Source organism: Leptosomus discolor, chromosome 11 (genome assembly GCF_034619465.1).
Source record: "Leptosomus discolor isolate bLepDis1 chromosome 11, bLepDis1.hap2, whole genome shotgun sequence".
NCBI classification, from domain to species: domain Eukaryota; kingdom Metazoa; phylum Chordata; class Aves; order Leptosomiformes; family Leptosomidae; genus Leptosomus; species Leptosomus discolor.
In genome coordinates this window covers 16958785-16979507 of record NC_141401.1, presented here as the reverse complement: position 1 = coordinate 16979507, position 20723 = coordinate 16958785, and the positions used below count along the sequence as shown (strand labels likewise).

The window sequence follows — 20723 nt, the reverse complement described above, 5'->3', positions numbered from 1 at the left end:
TTGCATCAATTGACTGGCGGCATATCCCGCAGATCAATGTCCTCTCCCGGGTCAAGCTATGTCTCCCTCCTGGTGGTACCATCCTAAACTCAGAACTGCTCAGACTCCTTGTTCCAAATAAATAAGCTTACGGAAAAAAAAAAATTTACTCCTTCAAAGGTTTAAAGATAACTTGATTTAACCAAAATGAGGGAGAAGCATTTATATTCTTAGTTTTACCAAGAGAATGAAGGAGATGTGGGCAGGAGTCTCTGCTAGTGCCACAGTCCTGAGCAAAGCGCACCTCTGCATATACCCTCAGGAACAATAAAACTAAAAATTCCCTTCCTAGCCTAAGAACTTCCTAACTGACACACTAAAACCCTACATATCAGCTCTACAAAAGAAACTAAAAAGTAAAAAGAATTGTTCTGCTGATTGTATTGTTTATCTCAAAGGGCCTTTTCCAACCCATCCCCAGTTTGGCAAGACCCTCTGGACAAGCACATGTCTTGCTCAAAGCAGCAAGAGGAAACCTTTCCCACCCTCAGGATGACAATTAATCAAATGTATCACAAATTGCCTTGAGATCTGGGCGCATCTCACCATCTTCTGTGCAACGAGAGATCCCAGGACCAGAAAAACAGCCTTCACTCAAGGAAGGTCCTGGTTCTGCTCTGGTTTGAAAGCATAGGCTGCTCCTTTGATGACCTGCCAGAAGTGGCCTCCAGCGAGGAAGTCCGGGATGAGTCACACCACCAGCAGAAGGAACTTGCCAATCTAGATTGAAAAGCATGGATGAAACTTGGGATTTTTCTCCCTGCTCTGTCATCTCCATTTCTGCACAGCAATGCTCGGTAATTGCATGCTGCCAGGCAGGCAGTCCAGTAAAAAAGCAGCAAAAACACATGGCAGAAACGGGGACGGTCTGCCAACCAAGGCTTTTTTCCTGAAAGGAGAAAAACTGAGACAAGGGGCTGTTAAGACACTGAAAGGATCATCTGGTAAGAGCATCATAAAAGCTTTTTTTTTTTACTGACTTGCATGAATTCCAGTTGGCATACGGGTTTATTGCTTTCCACACCTGCAGAGCTACGAGCCAAGAGCTTGTACGGCTTCTGCATCACCTCTTTAAATACTGTGTCCTCTAATCTGAATTAGTTCATACATAAATCCAGAAAAAAAACCTTTTAACCCCATAAAACAGCCTCAAGAAAAAGAAGTTTAGCCCCTAGCTCCAACTAGGGATAATTTACCTAAGATGGAGGGGGCAAAGATGTGGTATGAAAATATAGCATGTTGAGTATTAAGGACGAAACTATCGCACAACTCTTTTTCACAGAAAATCCATTTCACTCAATGGTTGGGGGTAAGGCATTTCTTTGCTTCACTGTCACAACTCATTGCTATTCAAAAACACATTAAAGAGGAAAAACAGTAGTCTGTCTTTTCAGTTCAATTTGGCAGTTCTGGTATTAAAACTACTAATTCAACATGTTCTTTACTTAAATCAAACCGAAACTGCAGAACATTTGCTGTAGCTGCCGACCTTGCTCCGCACCAGAGCATTTGAAATCTCACTCCATGCCTTTTTATTGTTGTTTGGTTTTGTTGGTTTTTTGTTGTTTTTTTTTTTTTAATCTATCCAGCCCAACCACTAATTTAAAGGAAACTGTGCTGGATGCTCTAATTGACCCCGTTCTCTTCCTTCCCCAGTTTGTCTCTATAATTAGCCCTTCCCAGCTCAGCCCAGCAAAGGGAATCAGAAACAAGACCTTTCTGAGCCACACCCTGCAGACCACAGCAGCTGCCTTGTATTGGTTTTGCCCCAAAAATCAACATACGCTGCAGCATTAACTGCTTCAGGCCAAAAATGAAAACAAACAAAAAAAAACCCAACAAGACCAAATGTGCATTCACCATTGTCAGGCACGTTATGGGGAATGATGCAGCTAACTCAAATGAAAATTTCACCTGCAACACTAATCCTTTGGGTGTACTTTGTAACATCAGCAAAATACTTGTTTTCCTCAAAACAATACAGTTGCACAGCTGTCCACACTAAATTCACCTACCTAGGACTCGCACTGCTGCGTATCTCAGCACACACACAAAATGTGGAGAATAATTCAGCTCTGCACTAAGGCACCACAAGGACCCACACCTTGTTTCTTGAGAAATTAGAAGGCATGTAGAGAATGAGGAAAGGAAATGTATTTAAAAAATAGTCTTATCAGCAAGCAAACGCCACCAAAGAAAATTTACTTCCCTACTTGCCTCTACAAGAGGCGACAATTCGTACCAGGTAACCAGAGTTGTGGTTATTTTATGTCCTTGGGAAAAAAGGAAAACAAACGAAGAAAAAAACCCTAAACAGCAACAACAACAAAAAAGCCCTAAACCTCCCCCCCACCCCCCAAAAAAAACCCAACAAGTTTAGGTCCAGATTTGCAGAGCTGCTGGGCACTGGAAAGCGCAGGACGAAGCAGCAGTCCTCAGCGATGCCAGCAAAAACATACAGGGTGATCTCAAAGCCTGCAAGTCTAACCTGGCCTGACCCACGCCCTCTGTGCCACCATGGCATCTTCTGTCTTGGTCTTCACATAAGGATGATACTACAGCCTACCACAACTATCCAAAACTAAACCAGAGGAATGTTTTTTGGTTAGTTTTGAGCTTCCTTTCCTTCCATTGCACTTCTCCCATCTCTAAAGTTCCAAGAGCATCCATCTCAAGAGGCTATTCCTGAAGAATGTGCCCACTAGGAGAAGCACCCCAAGATCTACAATGCACAATACTGGTGTGCACCAAGTCCCTAACTCACCACTTTCTGCTCAACTTTCACACTTGACTTTGCAGCTTTACAATTATTTTGCAGGCCAGAAAGCTTTTTTTGTTGCCTGGAGCTTAAAAACCAAAACAGTTGCATTTTTTGATGATTAATTAGCATTACCAGCTGAGACTGAAGTTCTCCTCTTCAAATCCATCAGCAACCATTCACTAAATATTATCCTGCCATTTCAGAGCTACAGCTCCCCGAAGCACACAAACACACATACTTCTGTAACCATCAGGAATTTCAACGTTTATACGTTTAGAAAATTAAATTGCAGCTGGCAGGAGTCTCACTAATAACGGCAGCATCTGAACCTGTAATGATCCCTCACCTAAGGAAAATAGTTCAAGTTTTTTAAATACTTGTGCCCTCCACCCCATGAAGAGCATACCTGAAAGAAAAGTATGTAGATTAATGCTCCTAGAAAACCTAAACAGCAGAAAAGAAAGTTGATCCAGTACTACAAAAAAGTACCACCTTTCTTAGTGCATAGTCCACGCTCAAGTAAAAATAACTTGTAACTAACACAGAAAGACTGCACCTAAAACATTTTAAATCCATGTCTGCAGGCTTCAATATTTTTTTTTCTTGAAAGAAGAGATATTCTCTCAAGGATTTCATTTTCACTAAAAATAAACACATCGCAAGCAAGAAGATTACAATCTCCCCATCACACAGCTTGAATCACGAATATCACGCACTGAGCAACTTTTAGACTGAGTTTTTAAATGAGTTTTGCATGCAATTGAAAATGGTTCGTATTTAGCACTGGAGATCTCACACTGGGGTCATTCGCTAGACTACAACAACTGCATAAAACTTCTCATTCAGCTTTTACTCCTCAAGTTTCACATCCTCCTGAACAAAACAAAAATGAAAGCAGCGCTCAAGCAGGACAGCTGCATCACAGAGAAGTAAACCAGAGGAGGAAGCTCCTAAAGTTGCTAAAAATCCAGCCAGCAAACACTGCGGGCGAGATCCACACCTTCCTTTAACAAGAACAAAACACAGGAAAATATTCAGGCAGAGGTTGTGTGTGTGTGTGTGTGTGTCCCTTGTTTCAGTTTTCAGATCTTATTTCTTTGCAGCAAAGATTTTTAGGTGGGAGGATGAATTCTCAATACCACAGACATGGACTTCGGTGCTCACTTTTTTCTCCATTTCATTACCCGTACCCCATTTGCTGGAGGTACTTTATTTTTCTTTTTTAGTACTTTTTTTCCTCCTCATATTTATTCTATTGCTCACCGCAGACAAACAGCAACAGCTCTAGAGCGGTATTTAAATCACAGAAATGGAGGGAGAGGAACAGGAACAGAACATATAGTACAGCTGAACTCAGAAACAATACATCTGAAGGCAGGCCTGCAGCTCCCCTCCTGTAATTAAAAAGGGATTTGAGCCTGAAACAACACACATGAGTCCACGTCTCTTCCACAGAGTGGTAGCAAATGTCACGGGGCAAGCAATTGGCAACTGCTACTAAGTTATCTTTCTTCACAATTTATTTCTTAGAGGTACCATTTCAACCTCGGAAGAAGAAATACTACTGTTAACATTTATCAGTGCTAATAAATTCCTTAATCAAATCACTGCAGATTGCAGAGAAATCCAAGATGTATTTGGAGAAGTGCAACTATGCTTTGAAACAGATCCTGTCCTTTGACAATTCAAGATGTGCTCAGCAATCACCAGTCGACTGAGGTTATGCAGTGAGCAGAAAAAGAATTTTTTGGTTTATAAAATCATACCTGCCGACTGCTTTCAGTTAGTTCATTCTGTTCATAGTTGAGGAATACTCTTAAGATTCCTCATTATCTGCTGCAGGCACCTCAAACCTGACCTCTGCTCTGCATTGTCCTCCTATCTCCTCGCTTACCTTCCAGGCACAGCGAAGTGCCTCTGGATAAGATTATCCGAGGCGATGGCCACAGCGAACGAGCCTGTCTTCTGACATGAAACGCAAGCGCCTGCCTGTGCAGATTATTCATGCAACAGTCTTGCCTTGAAGGATGAAACACGTAGCACGTGCCCTTGTCGCTCACTGAGACGTTTCGCCTCGCTTTGTAAATGAAGTGGCCCAAATCCAGACCGAGTCGCCCGTCCACTGCATCTCTCTCCAGCAAGCTCTTCCTGCAGCAGGGCTGTATCTTTATTTTCTGATGAAAAGCAGGAGAAACAACGGCTCTGCCTTTAAACAACATCTGTCCAAGTCCGTTCTTCAAGAAGGAGTTGTTCAGCCACCCCTACCACCAGCAGCAGCAACAAAACCCACATAATTATCCCCCATTTACTGAGCAATTGGTGAATTAAGGAGCAGAGACTGGCTCTCCTGCACTTACATTTCTCAAAGAAAACCCCAAAAGGGGTGTTTACCAACATAACCTCCCTCTTTAAAAAAAAAAAAAACAACACTTGTTCTGAAATCTTAAAAAGTTGGTTGACACAGTTTCAATCAAGCGCTACATTTCTACTGCATTCAATTATTTATTTTTTTTTGCCTAATGGAACCACATTCCTCAACAATTAAATCATTTACTAATTCCTCCCAGGGGAGGTTGTCCTACGCACCCAACAAGCATAAACCAACCTAACAGTTCTCAGACAAGTACTGTAAAAGTAAAGATGTCAATGTTTCTGAGAATTTTATTTCAGTCTGCATATTTATGTAAAGCATGAAAAGACAGTAGACTTAGGGAAGTCATCTGAAGTAAATATTTTCAGTCAACTAGTTTTAAGTTCATCCCTCAAAACCAACCATGTAGATGCCGAATACAATAAAAGAATTCTTTCTGGTCTATCAAAAAAATTCATAGTCTGGGTTGGTTTTAAAGCTCAGGTTTTTCAAAGATACATCTATATGGATTAGACACTCCACTTCCATTAATGCTTGACCACAATATATCATATCCAGGATCATATACCTTTTTAAAGGTCATGCTTTACAAGTAATACAAGTTGTCGTAAGAATTTTGATTAAAAAACAGCACAGAGGCTGTCAGATCATCAGTGTCTGATGGATAAAAGCAGAGACCTTAAACAAGCACCTGAAGGAGTAACTCTGTTTCAAGGTCATTTTGGGGTATACCAGAAGTGAGTCAAGGTGAAGAGATCAGCAAGTAAGAGTCAAAAATTATATTGAAATCCACATTTTTTTACTATTTTCACATTAATAAAGGTGGTAACTGAAGTACCAGCAGGAGAAAAATCGGTATTTGCATACCCAGTATGCTCAGTGAAATTCTAAATAAATAGTAACTATCAAAAAGTAAAAGTATCGAAGAGCACCCCAAATGCAGTATTTCGGTACATTACAATTTGTGTATTTTTAAAGCATATTTTTCCTTTGCTAGTGCACGCAGTACCCAAGTGGGACAGACCACTGCTTTACTCCCCTTGGTCCTATCAGGTATTTGCAGTAACTCCTATGAGTCATAGGACGGAAAATAAGATGATTTCTCTAAGAGAAGAAGTTTCTCTAAGAGAAGAAGTTTCTCTAAGAGAAGAATGCTGAGCACCCAGTTTGAGATACTGAAAACACTAGGGTCGAACGGGCCTGATCCAGCCCTCCCCTCTATACCTACAGCCAGCCTGGGGAGCTTGACACGAACTGGGATGTCATAAACCTTCTTTGGGACCTGGAAGAGACACTTCAAACATACAGCAGAACCCAATGGAGAGATGAAGGAAGACCACAGCAGAGCTATGCCTGCATCTTGCCTTAAGTCAGGCAGATAGCTGCAAAAAACCCAATATAAGTCAGTAGCCATGCAAGATGACAGCTTGGATGAGATGCAACTGACTGAGCCTCCCCACGCACTTATTCCACATCAACAGCGAGAGGATGCAACTAAGGGGACCCTGACAATATTCCTGGGGCAGAATGGACAGCCACGTCTCCAAGGGTCCAAGCGCACTCCAGCTTGTATCTGGGTGCTTTATGTAGAGAGCGCACAAGTACCTATACCCCAACTTGGACGTATTGTATATCTGGCCATACAACAGCAGTTCATTTTGCTGCCTCACCATCTCATTCTCTTCTCCTATTCTCTTCCATGACAGCATTGTGTGCCAAGACTATGAATTTCTCAAGGCAAGGAAAATAAAGCTTCATCCCTCTTTCCAGCTGTTGGGCATCAAGGTTTGTTTGTACACAGGGACAACGTGCTCGAGCTGGGGTGAGAAACAGATCCAGCCTCACCGCTGTCCTACCTCCAAGCATCCTCAGCGCACCGCAGGCTTTCTACTCTTAGGACTCATCTCCCTCACAGATGATGGGCTTGGTAGAAGACCTAGCTCCATCTCTTCATGAGACTTTTAGCGAAACCTTAAAGAAGGACGACAAAAAATACCAACAGAGCCCAAAACAGCCACCCACGGCTTCACTTAACAGAAATGAAACACCATGGCTTAGCAAGGAGTGGACACCAAAGGTGTATGAGAAACCTACACAAGAAAGAGATGCCTCATCGCCCTGCAAAGGGATGCCCAGCCATGCCTAAAGAGAAACCACAATGCAAGATTTTAATGGCAGAAAGGAGTAACGATAATCCTTAAATCGACAGGTATTTATGTCTTTCATTTTGCCTAGAAAAATGGCACATGACCATTTCACCTCCAAGGAGTTTCCACCAAAATGGTACAGAGCCAGCCACTTGCCAGCTTCAGGCTGATTATCAGCGAATCAACCTGGGTGAGGACTATCCCCGTTCCCCTCCCAAGACTAACTGCAGCTAGGTCAGATCCTCTTTCAACTGAAGCCTGCTACTAGATAAGCTTAATGAAATAATGGAAACGCAGCGTACAGTGGCCGTTTAACATGCTTGCAAGTGGAACGCTGCGCTCCATGAACAAGGACTGCAATGCATCACACAGAATCTTGTTCTCCTTGGACACCTTCCACCCAATGCAGCTCAAACTTCTTCCTTTCCCTTCCCTTCTCACAACCTGCAGACCACAGGTCGAAGATGACCATGAGACATCTAAAGCTGCAAGAAACCCGGTCTGACCTCACAGCCGACCCTGCTGGGAGCAGAATTTTGGTCCAAGTGACCTGCCCTGTTCCCTTCTGACCTAAGTGATCCTATGGTCCTCCATCAGAGGAATGCGATGGGAAGAAAAAAATAATAACCTAGAAGCAGCAATACACAACTGGGTAGCATTAAAATCCGTGGAGGTTTTGTTAAAAATAAAAAGTATTCGTGGCAAAGACATACAGCTCTCATTTCACCTATAAGAGTTTTCCATAGGTACCTGTTACAGAGTTCCTCCACACAGGAAAAAAACCAAAACACTACCATAATGACTAGCAGAGCCGTAACTCCTGATAATGTTTTGAAAACAGATACAAAAATTAGTTTGATTCTAAAAATCACTGTTCAATATGCTTTCCTTTTGAATTTTGATATTTTTTGAGGTCATAAGGTTTGCCGAGTTTGGTTTTAAATCTTTAATTCCAAGATACAGAAGTTAAGACATCAACGCAACCACAGGAGCGAGACGTACATCACACCATAGTGTTCGACCTGCCAAACACGGTAGCAAGATTTAATATTGAAGAGTCACATAGAGAAAACAAAGACTTTTTCATTTCCCTTCTTTCCTGTTGTCATCCATTATCTGGCAAGAGTTTCACACATTTGGTTCATATAGTTTGAACCCTGAACACCTGTGCCTTCACACGTATACCCAAAGCCTACAGAAAAATTTGGCCTGTGTAAAAGAAATACAAAGGACCAGAAAAATAATCTCAATTCTGATGATCTATAGACATCTCATCAGCAGCACTGCATCCTTACAATTCAATAAGAAACCCACGCCTAAGCTTTGTGATAATCCCAACCGTCTGACCCGAGAACACAGCATAACATTTTTGCAGCAGGAAGTGCAGACAATTAACGAGCTTCTTTCCCGAGCAGGGAATGACCTAGACACAACCAAAATCTCCAAAGATACTGCTTTGTCCAAAGGAATGCTAGAGAAAGTCTCGAATTTGCAAACTTAAGCCACGATCCTTTAAATATTTATGCTCATGTTTACTTCTTAGAGAAGAGAGAAATCCCGTTCACTCAAGAGGAAGTTACGCAAATGTAGGCATGCAGGACCCAAGCCTGAAAAAATAAGTTGCTCTTTTTAACTTCAACACAAAAAACCTCCGTCTTCTAAAGCTGAAACCTGCATCCAGCCTGTCTTGGGGAGCCAGACTCCAGCACCAGGCTGGGAGCTCCACGAATAACATAACAAACATGCCTTCAACCTCAGGGCAACACGACAGCAAAACAACCTGTCTAAAACCAGTGGGGTTCCTTCCTGCAGACAGCAGCTCTTCTCAGGCGCTAGGTCTGCCTTCGTACTTCTTGAGCATTTCATGTGCAAGTGGGACCGCAAAACCATTTTAATCACAAACCAATGGGACGCAGGGATTTCTGAAATCAAGTTTGACCAGCTAAGATGCTTCAAGAGGCTCAATGACGTTGTTTTCTCCCAAATAAATGTATTTTTGAAGGAATTTTGTTCAAAAGCTGCACGGTTTGGAGCAAGAACTAGAATTTGACAGAAAACGGCCATGCTATACCCACCAAAAACAACCCCCAAATGGCTCGGATCACGTTTGCTCGCAGTTTTGTTAGACTCGAGGTATTTAAGGCTTCAGGACTACGTGGTGTGCTTGGTCCCATGGCTGTCATGGTGAACCCCAGTCTTCCTCCCCAGCTGCCTGGTGGCATCAAGCTGCAAAACCAGTGCAGGGACCAGCACGGTCCCTGTGCTCCCAGTACTCCCCCTGTTGACTTGCGGGAGATGCAGAGGAGAAATCCATTCTTCCATCCAGAGCTGGAAACCATCCTTCCAGAAATCAAGCAGCGCACACAGGTGATTAGGAGTTCTAGTCCAGCCCCACCTCGAAATAAGCTAAATTAAGGTTGCACAGGTAACCTCAGGCTTCACGTTTCCCGAGCTCCTGACCTTGCTTGATTCACATTCTCAGAGGTTTCTTGCAAACGTGATGAATGCTCGCTAAAATTCACCATGAACATCGTAGATAAAAATAATACAGGCATAAAACATTTAGATGGTTAGACTTTCCCCCCAAAAGCTTGCCAGTCTGAATTTTACAGGCACGCATAAGTGCCAGTGTTTGCGAAAGATAGTGCAACAGCAGATGTCACGTCAGCCATTCAATTCCTTTAAATCCTAAAATGCCATTTCCTCAGGGGGAAAAAAAAAAAAAAGAAGAGAGAAAAAAAGGTAAAAATGTGAACTTTAGAAATCGTAACTGGAGCTGAGGACGCACAGAAGAAATAACTCTGAGGCACGCTCTGCAAAACTGAGCCTACATTGTAATACTTTTTTTAAAAATAAAGAGAATCAGGGAATTCAAATAAAGCTTTTTTCAGATTTTTCAGAGGCGCCACTGATGGACCATAGGCCTTTGAATAAAGAGGAAACATCTCTCAAACCATCCTGATGTATATATTGATTGCAATAAATAAATAACTATGTATAAAGTTGCATCATCATGGATAGCCCAGGAAACAAAAGCTTGTTAGTCATGTGTCAGGGCTGCTGAATTACCTTCCCTACCATCAGCAGCTGGACCGACAGCTTCCAAAATGGTTTTGGGGATGAAAAATCACAGCCAAGAGTGAAAGCAAAGGCTGGAAGCGCCTTCGTAAGGGAAAAACGCAAACAAAATCCTCCTGATTAATTTAAAAAAAAAAATTAAAGGATGAGAAAAGTCACTGAAATGGATGAGTTTACTCAAAAGGCGTAGGGGAAACCGTGGCTATCGTGTGAGAGAAGATGCTCTTCAGCGATAACGCAGCCTTTCTGACCCCAACCGGAGTTTGCTGGCGCCCGTGGTTAAGCTCAGCTCAGTAAGGCTGCGCTTAAGCATTCACAGCCCATCACCACCGCGTCCACACACACCTGGTCAGGAGAGAGAAGACGACAACACTCCCCTGTCATTTCCTAGCACTCCCCTGGGAAAAGTGTCAGGAAAACGCTTGAGCCGGCCAGAAACCCATTTCTCCAACTAATATTCTATTTACGAGGCAATTTATTAAAGCGCTTCGTTATCGATTTAGCAAAACGCTACGCTGTTCTGTCTCCCCGCCTTCCTTTGCCACTATGTGATTATTTTTTTTATACGCCGATGGGCAGGGTAATGCGCGCTGCAGCGAGGGATGGGAAAGCCATGATTTCTGCTGAGCTCACGCTCCCAACTTTATTAATCTCAGCTTGATTTCAGGATATGAAAACGTAAATGGAGGAGGAGGAAGCCGATCTATAAGCAGAAGGGCGCCAAAATGCCCGGCTCTGAACTTACGGCAGGTCCTACCGCGAGTCACGTCGGAGGGTTTTTTTTTCGGGGGGGGGGGGGGGGGGGGGGGGGGGGGCGGAATAAAGCAAAGGCCATTTTGCTACGTTTAAGAAAATTCCAGAAAGAAATATCGACTATTTAAACCTTCGGAGGAGCAGCGCTCCCGTACAGGTCCGGCTTGCCGGGGAGCGAGCTGCCGCGCAGTCAAACACCGCGTTAAAACTAGAAATGCCTCGTTCGGACGGGGTGGGAATCGTTAATGCCGCTCTCGTTCAGCGGCGGTGCCCACCGCCACCGGCGCCCGCCGCAACGCCCGGGGCGGGGGATGCTGCGGGGATGTTACGGACCCACTGGTGACACTGGAAACACCCCGGGAGATAAAAGCTCCCCCCGCCCCCTCCACCCTCCCGGCTGGTTGTTTCATCTCTCCCGTGTCCGACCCGCCCCAAGACGGGTGCAAACGGCACCGGGGGAGTACAGCCCGGCAGCCCCGCTGCGCCCGCCGCCTCCCCACACGGGGCCCGGCCGTCGAGGAACCGTCCCGCACCTTGCGCCCGCTGCCTCCCCCGGGCGGAGGGGGGGTGGGGGGGGTGTCGGTGCTGCGGAGGGGCGAAGCTCGCGTGGGCCCAGCCATCTTCACCCGCTGCAGGAACGCGGGGGGCCCCCACGCCACCGGAGGGACTCGCCCTCCTCCGCCGAACAAAGGCTCCCGCCGGCTCCGCGGCGGCACCGGGCGTTGCGCCCCCGCGCCTCACGCTGAGCGGGACGCGGCGACCCCGGCCCCGAGCGGCGACGGCACCGCCCGCAGGCGCCGCGCCCGCCGCTCCCACCTCACACACACCCGGAGGCCCCCGCCCCGCTCCGCTGCCCTGCCGCCGCCGCTCACCTGGGTGTCGGGGCGCGGCGCATCCCTCGCCCGCTGCCGCCGCCGCTGAGGGGGCTCCCACGGGGCGCTGTGAGGGGGGACCGGGGGGGGGGGGGTGTCCGGGGGAGGAACGGGCGCTCCCGCCGCCGCCGCCCAAGCGCTGCCCGACTGCCCGCGCGCGCCTCCCTCGCGCACCCGCCGCCCGCGCGCCGCCGGGGCGGGGGGGGGGAGGGGGAGGTGAGGCGCGCGCCCCGCCCCGCCCCGCCCCATCGGTCGCCCCGCCTATCGCCCCACCCCGTCGGTCGCCCCGCCTATCGCCCCACCCCGTCGGTCGCCCCGCCTATCGCCCCGCCCCGTCGGTCGCCCCGCCCTCCTCCCGCGCCTGCGCACACCCCGCTCGTCCCCGGGTCATTACGACGCGGCGCTGCTAGCTTTACGGCAGCGCGCAGCAACCGGCCGGTGCCGGCGTCGCGGAGGACGAGCGGGCTATGAGGCGACAGGTGAGCGGTGGCGGTGGCGGGAGAGGCCCCGGCGGGCCTTGCCACGGCTACAGCGGTGTCGGTGAGGCCCCGGCGGTGGTTGCCGTGCCCGGTGGACGCGCAGGCCGCAGCCGTTGGGGGGTCCGTGCTGGCCTCCACCGGGCCCGGAGGCTTTAACGCGCGTTTTGAGGAGAAAATGGTTAAAATCGCTAAACATGGAGCAGCGTTACCGGCACTGGGTGTCGAGCCGGGGCTGCCCGGGCACGGCTGGGCCTGGGTGGACTCACAAGGAGCGGTGCTACCGGCTGGTCCCAGGCCCTGCTCGCCACCCCGGCCTTGACCCTGACCCTGACCCTGCTCCTGGCCCCAGCCCCGCCAGCCCAGGTGAACCCTCTTCTCTCCCCTTAATTCTCATTTATTTCCATAGAAGCAGCAGCGGGACGAGCGTGCTCTTCCTGGGGGGCTGCTTGTGTGCCCTGACTCCAGCCAGCACCGGCTGCAGCTGCCGGGAGAAGCGCGGGGTGAAGCCTGTTGCTTCTCCTCCCGGGCACCGTGGGTTATGTCTCCACAGAGCAAGGACCACCTGAATCTGTTCCTCTGACTGAATTCCTTCTCATGACTGAATTCCTGTGATCTTTAGGTCTTTCAGGCAAATTCCCTCCCAGCACTTCCCACTACGCTCTTGAATAAACTCTCTCCAAGTAGGTGAACGAATCCATCCACGTCCAGTTTAACATCATTTGATGAACCGAGCTGAGGGTTTCCTGACGTTACTTATGGGAGATTCTCAGTGGCATCTCTCATCCTCAGGCGTTCAGGTCACTGGGTTTTTTTTCCACTTTAATGTAATCCCGGGCTGCAAAACACGTTTGATTTAGTAGCATTTGATGTAGTTCCTCCAGCTTTTAGTTTACTGCCCCGTGAGATGTTGTGAAACAAAACAGGGTTCTGGAGTTTGGCTGTGCAGAGCAGCTCCATGTTTCTGGTTTGAGAAATTCATCAGGAACGGAAAGGTCTGGGCATCGTCTGTGCACACAGACATTACAAACATTTTCTTCTGAGTCCAGCATTCAGGGCCTATTGAACCCACAAAGGCTCTGTTCTCGAACTATACAGGAGTTACGATCTAGAGGCTACAAAGGGATTGCTTATATTTAACAAAACAGCAGATGAGTACACTTCTTTTCTGGCTTAGTTGTTTCATTTTGCTTGCACCACTTCTCTGGCTCTGTTAGGAGACAGATCTAAGTAGGAAGGCTCAGGTGCTGGTAGCTCAGTCCATGCTGATAAACAGAAATTCCTTGTCTGATCTTGCTACTGTTAACAACGATCACTATTAAGAGCGCTGATAGTGTCTAAAAACTGTGTTTCCAGCAAAATGGAATGGTCTGGTGGTTAAATCGTGGGGCCTTTTACTCCTGATTGTTCCAAAGACCGAGCTGCCAAAAACTTCTCTGTCCCTCCTAACTCTCCTGGTAAGGTCTGAATAATTTGTTTTTCAGGTGGCTTTTTCTATTTACCTCCATATTCCTGAAAGTTGGTACAGGAGTTCAGTGACGTGGCGCCTTAAAATATTCACTCTGGATGTTCTTAGCACCTTGAATTTATTAAAATAGACTTTAGGAATCTGATTAATCCTTAATTTATGCTCTCTTTGCTCCATCGCTGCCTATTTACACTCAATTACTAGGGAGTTTCATTCTCTGGCTCCCAAGTGCTGCCTTCAGAGTGCAAGGCAACAATTACATGCAGAAGGTAGTTGTCTTTAATGTTTCGAAAATAATAGGTTTGGGGGGTTTTGTCAACTATTACAGAACGTAGGCTTTGCGTTGCGTCCTGGGCACGAAGGAGTCCCATCAGTCTATGGATCAAACTTGCACTAACGACAGCAGCTTGTTTGTTAAACTGTTATAACTTTGAGAGGAGGGAAACTTGACTTCTTGCCGTATTGATGCAAGACGGGACCATTTTCAAATCTATAAATGGAATGAGCGGTTTCATCTTGGTTGGCTTGATGATATTTTTATTGAAATGCTTCTTTTTCTCTCCCCGGTGTTCTCATCTCAGTGCTCAAAACGGGGCAGATGAATATCCCTCTGAGAAGCTGAAGATTACAGAGAGTTTGCACAAATTCCAACTACTAATATGCAAATAAAATGAATGAGCAAGACTGTTGTTGGCAACCTACAACAAATGTTCCAGACCTGTGTCAGTATTTATTCCTATTTTTATGAAAACTTCTGAACAGAGTGTGCCTGAGCCTTCAGGAAGCAAATCCTGGCTCTGTCTGAGCAGAGCTGCTTGCGATCTGTGACTGGATTTCAGCACCCCTTAATGTCAGAGGTGCTCAGATCCACATCCCAGCTTCTCTGCGGATTCACCGTTAAGCTTTAACAGGGAGGCTCTCCCGAACAAAACCACCTCTCTGATGGCTTTTCACAGCCCCACTACGCTTTTTTGGTCCTTGCTGCGTACCTTAAGTGGCTCTGAGAGGCGACCGGGCCTACAAAGGGTTTTCCTTTAAGCTGTGCGCTGCACACTGTGAGTCATCCTGCAGGACTCACAAGCAGCTTCACAAATACCAGATGGCAATAAAATTAAAAAGTAGTAGCTAGTGGCAATTAAGCATTTGCTATAACCATTCTCCCTTCCTGACTGTAGGGAGCTGCCAAATGTCTGTTTGGTTTTTTGTTTTGTTTTTTTTCCTTGACCAAAAAATCCCAAACGATGTTTCTGCAGAGTGGAAAATTAACAGAATACAGGGCACACACTTCCTTCCCTAGCCCGTAAGCCCGTTTGGACTTGAGTGGAAAGCTATTTGCTGCATTTCCTACATCTCTAGAAGACAAAGCAGAAAAAACACAGAGCAAAGGAAAATTTGGGGCATTGTATGGGCAATGTATTTGCATGCAAAAAGTATTTCAGCAGTGACCCTGTTACGCCCACAACCTCGTCGCTTCTAGGCTCGCAGGATGTGGAGCGCTTTAAACCAGACTATATTCGGGCGTGCTGCGGAGTTGCTTGGACTTAGTTTGGATTTTCTTGTTTCGTTTTTATACTGCAGGCTGCTGCAAAGGATTTGCTCCGCAAACTTGGAAGCAGTTTGAGTTCATTAGCATAGGAAGCGTGTCCAAATACCATTGTGTTTGGCTCAGTATAAATAACAATGACTGCTCCCCTTCCTTGTCAGTGACTCTTGCTGCTTGGCATCTCTTGGATCTGTCAGCCATACACAAATAGTTATTAGCTTTTTCAAGCCCCAGATCCTCTACCTCAGCCCTTCCTTCCGACGTACTACACATGCAGCGTGCTTCATCCATTCTGTTATTTACCAGTCACATGTGGTGTGACCTTGCCAAGATTTTTTAGAGATAAATCTCTTCAATTTATGCATACCTGGCCAGGAAGGACTTTTTCATGATTCACATCGCAATAAGAAGCACAAATCTACTTCTTCCTAACATGTAATCAACACATGTGATTTTTTTTTTTATTCCCCGTATCATAATGGATAATTAGTGTCTCATCGTTTATTAGTTTTCACACGGTGCTTTAAGAAATCCTAACATGTTTTCATGCTGCGATTGGCACAGATGAGGAAAGGGTGAGGCCAAACCAGCTCCACATCACTGCTGTCCCCAGCTGCGGCGTTTCTAGCCGCATCCCAGCAAGGAGAGAAGCATCGGGGGCTGATGATGCATCGCAGCAGCTGAGGAGCCCGGGCTGGGGGACACGAGAGCAAAGGAAAACCGGGCAGATACAGAGGGGTTAAATTAACAGCTTCTCTTAGGAAGATCTCCTAAATCCTAGTCTGGTGCCAGCGAGTATTTTGTGTTATCTGTTGAGTAGCACCTCCTAGTGTGCTGTGCATCCTCTTAAAACATGCTTAAATCCCCCTGGGAGGGGAAGGCAGCAAATACAACAGCTTCTGAAAAGGGATGATACGACTGGTAAAAGACCAGAATTAGCGGCTACATAGATGACCTGTTAAACGGAAAGGAGTCGGGAGAAGTCCTGCCTGGAAGACGTGTTGAAGTCCCTTGAGGACATGGGGGGAACAAGGTGCTACAGTCTACTTGAATTTCCAGGTGCTTTTTTAAGGATAAGGAGCATCCATTTGTGGAAAGTAGGCACAGATTTAAGAGGGAAGAACATAGCCTGGACACAGAATGGAGTAAAAGATTGGAAAGAGTGGGTCGGCATGACCAGTCACTTCTGTTCGCAGGTGGACATCGCCAGTGGAAGCCTGCAGGGATCTTCAGCCCTCAGCGTACCCAGGAGTGTTTTCTCCTTTAGTGAGCAAAAATTTTTTGGCAAGTTAAAACCTGAGCTAAACAATGATAGGTGTTCTGCGGACCATCCAGCTTCGGTGGAACTTGAGTTATTGAAATCTCTACCGGCTAGGTAAAGAGTTGTCCTAAAGATTCCCACGGTAGGGAACTGGTTTGTGATCTTGTTTTGCTTTGTTTCTCCTTACTCATCACCACCTTGCCTCCTATGCTGGCGGGCCAGCAGGTTTTCCTGGAACAGGTCAGACGTCTGGCACCAAGCTGTGGCACTGTCTGCTAGGCGAACAGGACCGGATGGCTGTCAGCTCCCAAAAGACTTTTATTTAAGATATACCACTGGTGCAAAGAATTGCAGTGATTGTCACTGTGCAGCTGTGACAGCTGAAACAGCAAAACACCAACTGACTTCTAGATCACACACGGTTTCTGTGCGAAGCACGGAGCTGAAGGCGTGCCTGCAGTTCCCGAGCAGGAACTACTTTGAAATCACTTTGCTTTGAGGTTAAGATCATAACAATGCAACCTTCATTCAGAGCCATGCGCTGCTCCTAGAGCAGTAGAAGAGCCCGGATAAACCCGTCACATGCTGCAGACGAGGAGGTGCTTGTCCTCCATCTGCTTATCTGGCAGATGGTTCAAACGCTGGTCCTTCAAATATCCATCTGGGAAACCTGGGCTTTTGCACGCTGCTTGCTGAGAAGGAACTCGAGATGGTTGTTGCACTGTATCTTGTCCCAGGTACGATCTAATTCCTTAATTCATCTTCCCTTTCTATGTTTCAGCTTTTGAAGTTTCCTGGAGTGCTGTGGCCCCGACCTGCACAGGATGGACCCTGTTGTTCTCAGTTACATGGACAGTTTGCTGAGGCAGTCGGATGTTGCCTTGCTGGAGCCCCCAAACTGGCTTAACGATCACATCATCGGGTTTGCCTTTGAGTACTTTGCCAACCACCAGTTCCAAGAATTTAGCGATCAGGTTTGTTTTATCAGCCCCGAAGTGGCTCAGTTCATTAAATGTGCCCTTAGTCAGGAAGAAATAGCCATATTCCTTCAACCCCTGGACCTTCTCCACAAGAAGCTGGTGTTCTTGCCTATCAATGATAACTCCAACCAGGTTGCTGGGGGCACCCACTGGAGCTTACTGGTTTATTTCAGGGACAGAAAGTGCTTTGCCCATTATGATTCCCACAGTAAATGCAACTCTGTCCACGCCAAGCAAGTGGCGGGGAAGCTGGAGGCCTTCTTGGGCAAAAGAGGGGGCAAAGCAGCCTTCGTGGAGGAGAAGGCGCCTGCCCAGCAGAACAGCTATGACTGTGGGATGTACGTCATCTGCAACACGGAGGCTTTGTGTCAGGGATACTTCAGGGGCCGGCCGGAGCCTTTGCTGCAGCTCCTCACTCCCTCCTACATCACCCAGAAGAGATCAGAGTGGAAAGCTCTCATCACGAAACTGGCACAGAAGTGATGAAGGTGCAGCTCCAGCCCCCTAAAAAACTGCCTTCCCCGTCCGCGAGGCAGCACCCCCAGTGCCTGAGGGAGATGCCCATGCGCAGGATTGTCCCAAAGAAGAATGTAACCCCCTCCAGCATGGCTACACCCCCCAACACCCTGTTCCCTCCTGGAAAAGCCTTAGTCCCCTTTGGAAACCACTGGCCTTTGAACTTCTACTTTGCTTTCAAAGAAATCCTCCTCTTGATGGTGAATTTTTACACTAACTGTTGTGGCAAAAAGGGTTGCTAAAGAGACTTCTCTGCCTTTGCCCAGCAGGCAACGTGCCCTCGTCAGGTGGCTTTAATTGGCTACAGGCGTTGCTGTTCCAAACCAGGTTTAGCAAATGCCCTTGAAAACCAAGTCCCCAAATGCTTTATTGTGGCTATTTCTAATTTGTGCCTCCTGCTAGTGGTATTTGAGCAGTCTAGGCTTTAGCAGCAAGGATTTTTACCCCCGAAAACCCAATGCTGAGATGTCGATCTCAAAAGATGAAACTCCAAAGGAAATGCTACAATTACAGAATGGAGAGGAAAAAAAAAAAAATCAGTTTTCTTCAGATAGGTGCTCCTAGGCTGTACGGCGATAGCTTTTTTTTTTCGTTCCCCACCCCTGCTTGCTCTTATTACAAATTAAAACCTGGCTCTGAACTGCTGGAAGATTAATAGGAACCTGAGAAACCAAATCCTAGGAAAGGAAACTTAATTGAGATGAAAAGCGACACTCACTCTTTGAAGTTTGTTTTTTTTCATTGCGATTTTAGGTCGTCTCCATGCAGGGAGGGTTCGTCAGCGCTCCCCAACCTTCATTAGCGTTCACTGCACTGAGTGTACAAGGCGGTCGCTGCTTCCTCTAGCACAAAACCAGTTCTGTTACTCGAGATAAAAAAAAACACACCGGGGAGAACAAAAGGACAGAGTTTGAGGTATAAAAGCCAAAGATAACTGCAGTCTCCTTGAAGCCCAAGAAGTCCTTAATACACTTCTAATCGAAACACTTTTCCTCCTGTGCTGGATGATGTCTGGGATCTCAGAGCAGATCTTCTCATTGAAAGACAGTCTTAGCAGTGGGGAAAATAAAAATTAAAATGAGGTGTCGTTGCAGGATCAGGAATAATCTCTAACCTCATGCGAATCGAAGAGCAGGTTGCTCAGGTGGTGTCTAGCAGAGCAACCACACCCCAGCGCACCACCTGGATCAAGGAAATCCAGGGTAAACATAACCCTCCGAAAAGAAATGGGGGAAGGATCATTTTTAACCCGGAGCCCTTCACCCAGCATATTGCTGGCCCAGCCCCACCACTGTGTGTACCAGCATAGCACCGAGGTGATGAACTGTAGGAAGATCTTGAACTTCCCTCGTTGCTCAGAGAAAGGTAAGTAGCCACAGCCCAGGCTCTTCCAAAACACCCCAGCAAACACATACAGGCAGTGGTGGGGCAAAGCGAGGGTCAGGGTCGTTCCCCTCCTTCCTAGGCTGCCCGGATGGGAGAGCAGCCAGCCGGCCAGGGCATCCCTCCAGCACCAGCCCACCCTGGAAAACCCCTTCCACCGCTCAGATGGAGCTGAAAACCCAAGAGATGGTTGAAACAGGATCAAGCCACTCGCTGAAGGGGATTCACTTTGGACTCCACGGGGCTTTGCCGGAGCAATGTCACTGCCACTCCCAGGGCCAGAATAAAACCAAACTGTGCACTTGACAGCATCATCCTGTCTTTTGTGTAGGTACCTGCTAACGAGCGGTGGCTCCCGCTGCCCCGTGGTTTCTGGTTGTGCAGCAGTATCGTGGCCACGATGGTTGTGACTCACGGGCAGAGCCTTGAGTCTCACGGCGGCTCCTTGGCCACTCTGCGCTGGGGACAACTCTGCCACGCCTTGTGCGATAGGGAGGCAGCTGTACAGGCTGATTTAATCTCCTAATCCTATTTTTAGGGGCTGATTTGGGCTGGGGAGGAACGCAGACAGAGGGGAGGTGAGAAGGCAGGATGGTGGGTGCGACTGGGGGGAGCACTGGAGGGACTTGAGGGCAGGGGCTGTGCTCATCCAGCAGGCACCCAATGGTCCTGGTCCCCATCCCCAGGGGATGAGGCAGGGCTGCCAGAGGCAGCAAGGTGAGCACCTGAGGACGTTTCGTGCACCTGAGGCTTTTACGTGACATTTCTTTACACAAAGAAAAGCAAATAAGCTCAAGCAGGGTGTTGCCGGGAGAGCAAACACACATCAACCAGGCGGGCAAACACCTGCTGGAAAACAAAACCAGAGCCTTGCAACCGGCTCCTGGCAGCAGGGACCCCCCCCAAACCACACCAGGTGCTCACCCCTGGTCTCCTCCAAACCTCCTCCAGGTCAGCTGACAGCACCCATGGCTTGTCCCACCGCTGGCTTTAACCAAAGAGCCCTGAGAGGAGCCAAGGTGGCAGTCACCACCCTCACGTGCCTGGCCCGGGCTCAGCACAGGGACAACGGACC

The 20723-nt window shown here is 47.4% G+C and overlaps 1 protein-coding gene across 2 annotated transcripts; it reads left to right on the top strand.

The window, feature by feature from the left end:
* The first annotated feature begins 17564 nt into the window (after positions 1-17564).
* On the top strand, positions 17565-19954 carry SENP8 (SUMO peptidase family member, NEDD8 specific). Of its 2 annotated transcripts, XR_015183826.1 has the most exons (2): positions 17565-19630; positions 19710-19730. XR_015183826.1 is itself a non-coding variant. In XM_086471599.1 (1 exon), the coding sequence occupies exon 1, from the start codon at positions 17594-17596 to the stop codon at positions 18230-18232; it is 639 nt and encodes a 212-aa protein (XP_086327725.1). In that variant the 5' UTR covers positions 17565-17593; the 3' UTR covers positions 18233-19954. The 2 variants fall into 2 exon arrangements, 1 of the variants encoding a protein (XP_086327725.1); XM_086471599.1 differs by having other exon boundaries at positions 17565-19954.
* Positions 19955-20723: the final 769 nt, after the last annotated feature.

What these genes read in the sequence shown, in the direction of transcription:
- SENP8 (XM_086471599.1), top strand. Translation starts at nt 17,594, where the DNA reads ATGGACCCTGTTGTTCTCAGTTACATGGACAGTTTGCTGAGGCAGTCG.